This window comes from Monodon monoceros, unplaced genomic scaffold, assembly GCF_005190385.1.
Source record: "Monodon monoceros isolate NGI ecotype Baffin Bay Population unplaced genomic scaffold, NGI_Narwhal_1 Super_Scaffold_12, whole genome shotgun sequence".
NCBI classification, from domain to species: domain Eukaryota; kingdom Metazoa; phylum Chordata; class Mammalia; order Artiodactyla; family Monodontidae; genus Monodon; species Monodon monoceros.
Window position 1 is genome coordinate 154598964 of NW_021703768.1, and position 11173 is coordinate 154610136.

At 50.6% G+C, this 11173-nt stretch overlaps 1 protein-coding gene across 1 annotated transcript in view; it reads left to right on the plus strand.

Moving 5' to 3' along the window:
* WNT3A (Wnt family member 3A) overlaps window positions 1-8978 on the plus strand; it is a 46907-nt gene extending 37929 nt beyond the window's left edge. The window contains exons 3-4 of the mRNA XM_029218291.1: window positions 2374-2639; window positions 8457-8978. Of these exons, the coding sequence (XP_029074124.1) occupies window positions 2374-2639; window positions 8457-8936 (746 nt within the window). The 3' untranslated portion in view covers window positions 8937-8978. The remainder of the gene's footprint in view (window positions 1-2373; window positions 2640-8456) is intronic.
* The last annotated feature ends 2195 nt before the right edge of the window (window positions 8979-11173 follow it).

Here is an 11173-nt window from a genome sequence, read left to right on the forward strand (position 1 = left end):
GCCCCTGCCACCTGAGCTTTGGGACACACATGCTCAGATGCAAACCTGGGAGCAGGCGAGACCATGCAGCTGGAGGAAGTGTGGGGAGCAACACAAAACTTCTACTCACTCCCCAGGGTGAAACCCACCTGTCCCTCCCCCTGCCAGGAAAAATGCCTCCAGGGCACTGATGTGGGGTGAGGAGACAGCAGCCCCCTTTGATAACTCTCCTGTAGCCATTTGGAGCCCTAGCAGTGTCCAGGCCTGCAGTGGGGCATCTGCCCACGAGGAGCTCAGGGACACAGCAGGGCACACACCCCTTGTCTGGCACAGAAGGTCCTAGTTGGTCCTGTTCCTACATCTCTCCTGTTCGCTCCACAGCCCATAGCATTTTTTTTAACCTAGGATTTTAAAATTCGTGCTAATCAGCAGGTGAGCTCCACGAGGGCATCTTGCTCCCTGACGTTTCTCCAGCAGGGCTTGGCAAACAGCGGCTACTCCCGCACACACATGTGGAATGGCGAGTCCAGGAGTGAGTCCTATCAGCTCACATGGGACCCAGGGCACCCCCAGGCCCTTGTCCTCCACCTGGAGTGGATCGTGGCTTGGTGCCCTTGAAGAAATGTTTACACACACTCAGGAGGCATGATGCATTCATTCATCCCGTCTGGGGAAGCCTGGCTGGAAGTCCAGCCTCTGCAAATTCCAGACTGTCCCCCGCATGCCCTGTACTTCCCTCTGGTCCTGCCAGCCCAACCCCTCCCCACCTGAGGCCCTGCCCTTATGGGCCTCCCCATGCAGAATACCCCTGCCCCCTGCTTTTCCTCTGTCGATTTCCTGCCTGTCCTTTGAGACCAGCTCCTTTAGGCTTCTGTCTACCAGGGTCAGGCTAGGCCTCCCACACCCAGCGACCCCCTGCAGCTGGCCTCGCCAAGGCAGACCTCCCTTGACTCCCTCACATGCCTGTCTCACCCAGTTCGGCCCCACCGGCTTTTCCTTCCCAAGCTCCAGCCATCACCCACTGGCATTCTGAAAACCAATGCCACATCCCCTGACTCATTTTCTCCATGTGCAGAAAGAGAAGGCTGCATGCAGGCGGCAGCTCCAATACCAGGTCAGAGACAGCCTGGATGAGGTTCCTGGCAGGCATTCCGTTCCAGACCCAAGCACATGGGGCCAGCAGGAGGCAAGGTGCCAATGGAGGCACTGATCTTCGGAAGGTTCCAGAAGAGGCAGCCCTTCAGCTGGGCCTCTCAGTACCTGGTGTCTGGAGTGGAAGAGGGGAAGGGTGTGCAGGCAGAAAAAGAGGCACAAGTGGGCAGCATGTGGACCAGGAGCCATGCCCTGGGCAGGGCTGTGGGAAGCTTCCAACCAGGACATCTGGGCACGGGGGCTCCACCAAGGGCTGGTGGGACACTAGAAGGACCCTTTTTGTATGCCTTTTAATCAATCCACATGATTGCTTTGAGATTCATCCATGCTCTCTTTCCTGGTATGCTAAATAGAATTCCATTTCATGGATGTGCCACAATTTTTAATTGAAATATAATTGACATACAACATTATATTAGTTTAGGTGTACAGCATAATGATTCAATGTTCGTATATATTGTGAAACGATCACAACAATAAGTTTAGTTTAACATCTATTACCCCACACAGTTACAGGATTTTTTCTTATGATTAAAACTTTTAAGATCTACGCTCTTAACTTTCTAATATACAATATTATTAACTCTAGTCACCATCTGTACATCACATACCCACGACTTATTTATTTTATGCCACAATTTTTCATCCATTCACCTGTTGATGGACGTTTTGGAGCTGCCAGTTTGGGGCTATTACAAATAACGCTGCAGTGACATTTGCTTCCTGGTCTTTGCAGGGACACAGGTTTCCTCCAGGGTAAATACCTCAGAGGTGAATGACCAGGTCATAGGGTAGGTGTATGTTTTCAACAAGCTGCCAAATCCATTTCCAAGGGGCAGCACCAGTTTCCTTCCAGCCAGCAGTGTACAGCGTTCTGATTTCTCCACATCCTCACCAGCACTGATTATGACCTGACTTTCTGATTTCAGCCGTCATTGCTGTTCTCCATGACAAGTTATGTCCAGCATCTTGCCTTGGGCTCCTTAGCCCTCCGTATACTTTCTTTGGGGAAGCTCTCCCTCCTCCTTGGGTCCTCCCTCGGGGACGCGCGCTCCTGTCCCACCGCAGCCCTGCCTCCCCGACTCCCATTACTGTACCGCGGTTACCGTGCTGCGAGTCTAGCACTCCACGCCCACTGTGAGTACCCAGGACCCAGCCCGGGAAGAGGCAGCCACGCCCCCACGCCAGTCCCACCACCTCAGCCCTGCCGGGTCCTGCCAACCACGTCGCCTCTTTCCGCAGCCACCCGGGAGTCCGCCTTTGTGCACGCCATCGCTTCCGCCGGCGTAGCCTTCGCTGTGACACGCTCGTGCGCCGAGGGCTCCGCTGCCATCTGCGGCTGCAGCAGCCGCCACCAGGGCTCGCCCGGTGAGGGCTGGAAGTGGGGCGGCTGCAGTGAGGACATCGAGTTCGGAGGGATGGTGTCTCGGGAGTTCGCAGACGCGCGGGAGAACCGACCAGACGCTCGCTCCGCCATGAACCGCCACAACAATGAGGCTGGGCGCCAGGTACGTCCGCGGCCCCCGCCCCCATCCTGGGTTGTGGACCCGAGAGCCCTGAGACCACACCCCTGAGGGTCCCTGGGAAATAGAAGCTTTCTGAGCAGGGTATGTGCCCTGGTCCCTTGAGGAGTATGGCATGGTGTAGGCAGGGTGGTGGGCTGTGGGAGGGATGTATGTATATGGTGGCCAGGCTGGGGGTCTGCTCACCTCCTGCCCAGCGGTGTCTGAAACACAGGGCTGTCCAGTTGCTCCACGAGGTCTAGGGCATTCCCACAGTATGGCAGTTCCACCTGTGCAGCTGGGGTCACAAGGAAGGAGGGATGGGAGAAAGGCCTGCCCTGCAGGAGCTCCTGCACGTCCAGGGAGGGAGACAGCCAGGCTGCTACACCACAGTGTGGTAAGTTCTACGATGAAGAAATGCACACACACAAGGTGATCTGGACATAGTGGAGAGGTCAGACCCAGGCTGGATTCTCAAAAAAGACTTCTTGCAGAGGTGGTGAGTGGAGACAAGCAGAATAATTGGCAGTTATCTAGGTGAAGGGAAACCAGGAGAGCCTCTGGGTAGCTCAGAGGTGAAAGAATGCATGTGAGTTAGTCCAGGTAGAATATGGAGAACAGAGGAAGAAAAAGATTTGGGGTATGGAAAGGCCGGCAGAGACCAAGCTGTACAGGGCTTTGTGAGCCCTTCTGAAAAGGGGGCTTAGTGAACCTAGTCAGAGGTTCAGTGGGGCACTGCTGATAGGAAGTGATATGTGTAGGGACTGAAAAGTGTTCAGCAGAGTTGGCCCTGGCCTTGGCCAGTGGAACCAGGGCACTGCAGAGAGCTGAAGAGTGAACACTTAACTTCTAGCAACAGGGAACTAGGTGACTCCCATTAATCTTCCGGCTAAAGACACGTACAAATGTAGGATGAAGTGTAAAAAGTACCCTTTAAAAGTACAGAATACTCACCTGTATAAGTTACCTGATTTATCACAGGGAGGATAGTGCTGCAGAGGGGGAAGTGGTCTTTTCAATAAATGGTGCTCAGTCAATTGGATAACAATGTGGAAAAAAATTAGTCTTGACCCCTACCTCACATCATATAAAAAATCAATTTCCCATTTCCAAATGGGAAAGATAAAACAAAGAATGTTTTAGAAGAAAACATAGAAGAACATCTCTGTGACCTTGGAGTAGGCAAAGATTTCCTAAACAGGCCAAAGAAGCACTCACAATGAAAGAAAAATGTAATAATGTGGACTATATTAAAATTTATAGAAAGGCACCACCGTGAAACTGAAAAGGCAATCCACACAGAAGGAGATGTTCACAATATATACACACAACAAGTGTATGAAAGTTATAGTATAAAAAGAACAAAAAGACTAACAACCCAATAGAAAAGTTGGCTGAAAAATGGAAAGCCACTTCACAGAAGAAAATCTAGAAATGTCCAATAAATATGTGAAAAGGTGATCAATATCATTAGTCATCAAGGAGATGCTGTTAGAATATATGCCCTGGAGAGGGGAGAGTATAACAACTGGAACAGAGCATGGTGGGAGTTCCTGAGGAGCTGGTGTCCTGAGGCTGGTAATTCATGAAATTTTGTCATATTCCATGCTTACGATATATAAACTTTTGCATGTATATTGCACTTCCATAAAATAATTGTTAAGTGTCAAATAACTAACCATATAGTGAGGAATTAGCAGTCCAAAGTCCAGGAGAAGACAAGACTCTGAACCTGGCGCCTGGGGCAGCTTTTGTCCAGGGATCATTTGCTGGTCTGGGAAAAAAGTGCATATGCTGAGCTGCATTTCCAGCAGCCTCACAGAGCTAAAAGGGGCCCACCAAAGGTGCTATGTCTAGGAAAAAACTCCTTGGTTGAGGCTGGGATCCCGAGGAGTAAAGGAAAATCAGAAGTAGACAAGCCCTTATGCACATGTACAGGCTAGTAAAATCTCTAGACTGAATGGATTAAGGTGATCCCAAATTGCTGGTATCCCCATGTACCTGGAGAAAGCAGATAAATCCTCTTTGGAGGATGATAACCTTATGCTAGGCTGAAATTTTTTTCTACAAACAACTTTTCAAACACAATGTTCAACACATAATCAAAGATAACCTGTTAAATGAGTGATAATCAGCAAAACAAAACAAAACAACAACAACAAAAAAAAACAGAAACAAGACTCAAATACTGGAATTATTAGACATAGATTATGAGAAAAAATATGCTTACTTATGTTCACAAAGCTAAAATGTAAGATTTGGGAAAGAATCCCATAGAAATTGTAGACCTGAAGAATGAATGGGAGTTTCCAGTTAAAGATGACAAACAAAATACAAATATTTTCCTCTGCATTCTCCTAGAACTCCACTAAAATGACAATGAATTAATTTTAAGATACATAAATAGACTATTGAGAACATGGAAAACAGAAAAGGTGACAATGGCAACAAAATTTTGAAAGCAAAAAGTAGATAGATGAATACTCAATATCTTAGTACACTCAAGAAAGCTGGATCTTAAGCCACTAGAGAACTCTGAGAATCAACCAAGGAATTTCTAGTATCAGATATCTTGAGAAGTTGAGATAGATATGGGGCTGGAAACAGAAAGACTGGTCATTTGCTGGTCTGGGGAAAAAGTGTGTATGCTGAGCTGCATTTTCATTTTAAAGTCTATTTTAAAAGCACTTTTTAATGTACCAGCTCTTCTATCCAACATCTTGCATCCAGACAGCACCCCTCCATCCCCATGGCTGAAGTCTGGAGGCTTATTCCCTAAAAAGGGTAAAGCAGAAGGTGTCTGGACTGCTGAGGGTGAGGCTGCCCAAGTGAAAGTAGTCTGGCTACATACACATTTGTCTTCCTAATGTCCTAGTGCCACAGTGAAGCTTGATTATGCTCTAGGCAGGAAAATGGAAGATTCTCCCCTGAGAATCAGACCATCCCAAGAGAAGAAACTTGAAGATTTTGAGGTGGGGGTTCCCCCAAAAGCAACGTGGCCAGATCACTCTACAGTGAGGGCCCAAGTAGATGAGTCCCTCCCATGTACAGGAGGTTCCAACAAGATTTTTGGCGCCCCACTTTCAAATATGAGCAGGCAGCCAAGGATCACTGAACATCTGAGGAAGGCCTCCAGCAACCACAAAGGTAAAGACCAAAATAAAGAAAAAAGAAACCCAAACTTATGGGAAAGAGACATTACAAAGGGATGAAAACTTCAAAAAACCATCAGTATCCCCAGAGAGATAAAACACTGAATCCATAAAATTGGAACAGGATGTTAATTTAAAAGAACATTCAGGGGAAAAAAGAAGCTCTTAGAGATTAAAAATAGGACAGCAAAAACAAAACTCTCAGCAGAAAGGTTGGAAGATAGTTGAGACACGCTTCCCACAAAGTAGAGAAAAAAAGACAAGGAGATGGAAAATAGGAAAGAATAGAAAATATGGAGGATCTGTCCAAGAAAGACAATGATGAACACGAAGATGAGGAATTTGGTAAAGAAATAAGACAAGAAGGTTCCCAGGGCTGAAGAGCAGAAGTTCAGACAAAACAGGCCCCATAAGTGATTAGCACAAGAAAGGGGAAGACCCACATCAAAATTCTCTGTGAAATCCACAGCCTATGACACAGAAAAGCCTTCAAGCTTCCCAGAAAAGGCTTTGGTTTCATGCAAAGGATCAGGAATCAAAATGTCATCAGAGTTTCTAAGAACAACAGTGAAAGCTAGAATAAAATAGAGTAATGCTTTCAGAATCCTGAGAGGGGGAAATATTTTAAGCCAAGACTTTTATACCCAGCTAAATCATCTTTTCAACTTTAAGTAGAAAAGATTTGTTTTCAGACATGCACATTTCACAAAATTTACCAGAAGGCCTTTGAAAAAGATGTCTCCAAGAAGATGAAATCCATAGATCAGCTGGTGTGTTTGAAAGTCTTGAAGAGAATATTTAGACAACGAAAGGAGTTAGTGAGACTGAACCTGTGATGAGTACATTAAAAACAGCAACAACATGGGGCTTCCCTGGTGGCACAGTGGTTGGGAGTCCGCTTGCCAATGCAGGGGATACGGGTTTGTGCCCCAGTCCGGGAGGATCCCACGTGCCGCGGAGCGGCTGCGCCCGTGGGCCATGGCCGCTGGGCCTGCGCGTCCGGAGCCTGTGCTCCACAACGGGAGAGGCCACAACAGTGAGAGGCCCGCATACAGCAAAAACAAAACAAAACAAACAAACAAACAAAAAAACCAGCAACAACAAAACGTTTCATAGAAAAGGAAAAGCTATCATGGCACGTGGCTCAACTAAGTATGACATTTACCACAGCCCCAATACTGTCAGCACTAAATTTTGATCTAACTGGAATTATGCTACAGATTTTAGTGTAGGAAGGGGGCTGGGAAAAGTGTGCATCAGAGTTGTGGAGTGAGGTCCCATGGGACCTCCATGGTGAGAGGTCCATAGACAATGCCAAACACTGAAAAATCAAGAAGTAGCAAGACAAGCATCTTATCAGAGGTGTAGAGGTACAAGGTGCTGCCTCAAGTGGTCAGGAAAGTGCTGTGAATGAGAGTGTGGGGGCAAAACTCCTGTTTTTCTTAATAGGTCTTAGGAACTCTTGGACTTTTCAAAGTATGTGCATATATAACTTTGATCAAAAGTAGAACTAAAACAAGAGACTGAGGAGGCAGAGATGGGAAGTGGCAGCTCCTCTCTGGAAAAGCTTGGTCACAAAAGAGAAGAGAATGGAGATTAGACAGAACTGGACTGCGGTGGGGGAATGTAATTTACAGATGCTCCTAAAAACGTGCCAGTATGAGAGGGAAGGGTTGAAGAAAGAGCAGGCAGAGGGGGACAGGGTAGAGGCAGCATCTGGACACAGAGCCCACATGAAGCCTTAGATTTATCAATTTCTAGTAGCCACATTTTAAAAGGAAACAGGTGAAATTTGCTCTAATAATGAATTTTATTTAACCCAATATAGCCAACATGTTATTGCAATAATGCAATCAATATTAAAATTTTGAATGAGATATTTTACATCCTCTTCTTTTACGAAGTCTGGGGACTTAGTATGACCCAGCATGTGGTTTGCACTTAACAGCACTTCTCAATTTGGACCACCAGCCGCATCTCAGGACCTCACATGTGGCCAGTGCCCATGCTAGTGGCCAGTTCAGCCATAGTTCTGATTATGCCACAGGACCTTTCACCCCCAGCCCCACTCCGTCCCCCAAAGAGAGAAGGGAAGACAACCTGACGTTGGGATGCCCACGGGAGAAACACATACAATCCTCAGCAACTCCCCTACAGTCTGATAAAACCAGCTTCCTGGGCCCTGAAGGTACCCTGCTCAAGCCACTACCATTATCCGTGCTCAGGTCAGCCCCTAGCCTTGCCACCCATCCCATGTACATCTCCTCTAGACGGAGGTCTTGGGTTTCCCCAGTCACAATGAACGACTTCCCTCCTACACCCCGGCACTTACATATCACATGTTACAGCCCCTTCCTTCCTTCACTCAACATAGATGGCCTAGAAGTAGACCCAGCCCAGGAGGGGGTCTCCCAGGCCCTGCCCTCCAGGGATCTTGGGTCTACCAGGGGAGCCACATGGCACAAGAACCTGTAGCACCACACGGAAGGGTGGTGCTGGAAGAGGGCACCTGCTCCACCCGGGAGTCCCGGAGCTTTATGGAGCAGGTGGGGGGACTGGGTTTGCCAGGTGAGTGGAGGGGGACTACAGGCAAGGAGTACAGCCACCCTACGTGGGAGGTGGGGAGACTGAGGGCCTGCCCTGACGCCCCCGCTTGCCCACGCTCCTGCAGGCCATCGCCAGCCACATGCACCTCAAGTGCAAGTGCCATGGGCTCTCGGGCAGCTGTGAGGTGAAGACCTGCTGGTGGTCGCAGCCCGACTTCCGTGCCATTGGTGACTTCCTCAAGGACAAGTATGACAGCGCCTCGGAGATGGTGGTGGAGAAGCACCGCGAGTCGCGCGGCTGGGTGGAGACCCTGCGGCCACGCTACACCTACTTCAAGGTGCCCACAGAGCGCGACCTGGTCTACTACGAGGCCTCGCCCAACTTCTGTGAGCCCAACCCCGAGACGGGATCCTTCGGCACGCGCGACCGCACCTGCAATGTGAGCTCGCACGGCATAGATGGCTGCGACCTGCTGTGCTGCGGTCGCGGCCATAACGCGCGCACCGAGCGGCGCAGGGAGAAGTGCCACTGCGTTTTCCACTGGTGCTGCTACGTGAGCTGCCAGGAGTGCGCGCGCATCTACGACGTGCACACCTGCAAGTAGTGGGCGCCGCACCGGGCTGCGGGTCCTCCCGGTGGCGGCGGGGGGACTCCTCCATGGATGGGGCGGGGCTCTGGGATGGAGCTCCTGGAGGGTGGCGGGGTCCTCCGTGGTAGGGCAGGGGTGAGGCTCATGAGTGGGATGGAGTTCTTCCCGACAGGTGTGGGGCCCTTCCTGGGGTGAAACTCCAGGGATGGGGCTCCTGGAGGGTGGCGGGGTCCTCTCTGGGGGCGGGGCTCCAGGGGTGGGGATTTAGCCTGCCATTACCTTCCTCCGAAGACCACATGTTTCCCTCCACCTGACCTCGTCATGTAGAGCAGTATCTCCTGGCAGAATGAGCTGTGGAGAACCTGTGGGGGGCATCTTGTCCCCTTACCCTTCCCACTAAAGTATGAGGCCCATCCTACAACGATTCAGGTGCCTGGAGGCCTGTGGCACTCCTTCCTCGGTCTGATACCTGCCAACGCTCTCAACCAGGAACCCTATCAGGGAGAGCCTTTGTTGTGCAGAACCGCAAGAACCACCTGGGCTTGGGTGAAGGAGACAGGGCCTGACGGCAGTAGGCTGAGAAAGGGCCTGGAACACGAGGCCTGGCTCTGTCCTGGCTGCCCTGTGCTGGGCATCAGACACCCAGGCCCCAGCAAGGTGCCACTCATCCTGGTCTGCTGTGCCTTCTACTTTGCAGCTGACAGAAACTCCTGCGCCTGGCTCTCCTGTCTCCCTGTCTTCACATTCCCACTTGCACCCCATCGCATCCACAGAAGAGGAGCAAAGCCTGCTGTTCCAGTCTTGCTGTTGCCTCCCTCTTGGCCTAGCACCTCTCTCCACCTCCCTCATTCACAGCCCCTTGTAAGCGGAAGGCAAGAAGGGAGCCACTGGCCTGTACTGCTGTCCAGGTCGTACTCAGCTCCATACCCTGCCTTGGAGGCTCACTTTGGGTTGGGTTGTTTGGGAGATTGGGAGTCGGGGGGTGATCCCACACTGGTGCTACAGACAGAGGACCCAAAGACCCCAGAGGACTGGTCTCCTTCCCAGCCCCTCATAGCCAGGACGGACCCCCAGGTCCTGCTGCTGTAGCTATGGTACATCAGACCTACCCGCCGCCACTGGCCACTGTTGTGGAGCCTCTGGTTGGCCGCTTGACTTGGCTCTGCTCACGTCTGACTCATCCATCCTGTCTGGGAATGAGCGAGACTGATGGACCTCTCAACCAATGCCCACAGGGGCTTCCTGCCAGGTGCTGCCATGCTAAGACCTCTCCTCCTCAGCCTCTGCCACTGTGAAATGTTGCCCAGCCCCCTGTCCCCGAGGCCCTACCCTCCAGGCAGGGGGAAGAGACAGTTGGGGCGGGGGGGTGGGGAGGACAAGCTGCACGGCTTGCTAGGGATATGACCTTCCTCTGCCTTGAATTTTGCATTTTTGGTTTTAATTTTATTTCCAATGCTGCTATATCCACCATACATAGGAACTAGACAAACAGATGTGTTATTGTTGTTTTCTTTTTCTTTCTATGAAAGAAATTATTTTAGTCATAGCTTGTGAGTTTCAAACTATGGGGAAAGTAAAAACAAACAAACAAAAAACAAAAACGAAAAGAAGAAACAACCAAACAAACCTGTGGATTGTGCTGGATTTTTGGTGGTGGGTCAGCAAGGCATGGGGCCTGGATTGGTTGTGACCCTCTGGGAGGGGCCACGATGGGAGGTGGGGTGGGCATGCTTAGCTCAGAGACTCCTGGGGCCTCTGCAATAGCCTCCAGAGCCAGAATTCCAGGGGAAGGAAGAAGGATGGCCACTCCAAAGAAAGGAGGAAGCAGCCAGTGGTCTTGAAGTCTGGGGCGGGGTAGACTAGAGACCAGGGCAGAAGACCCCAATGGAAGTGCAGAGAAAGGGAAAAGGAGGCCTGCCTGTTGCAGGGGATGTACAGTGCAGTGAGCAGGGGACCATGGCAGCCCCAGGGGGGAGACCCCATGCAAGTCAGTGGTGCAGCAGGACATCCACCAAGTCAGCTGAAAGCCACTTCCCCAGACATCCACAACATGCTTCATTCAGTTGACGTTTGAGCACCAGCTACGTGGCCATGCTCCCTGGGCTTGGGGACATGGCCCCCGTGTGGGGTCCCCTTCTCAGCCCACCAGGGGTATTCTAGGAGCCCAGTCTGGTTGGGAGGACGGACATGTTCCCTCAATTTGAGGCTCACCAGCCTGAAGCCTGGAAATCAGGCAGCCGCTTCTCTCTGAG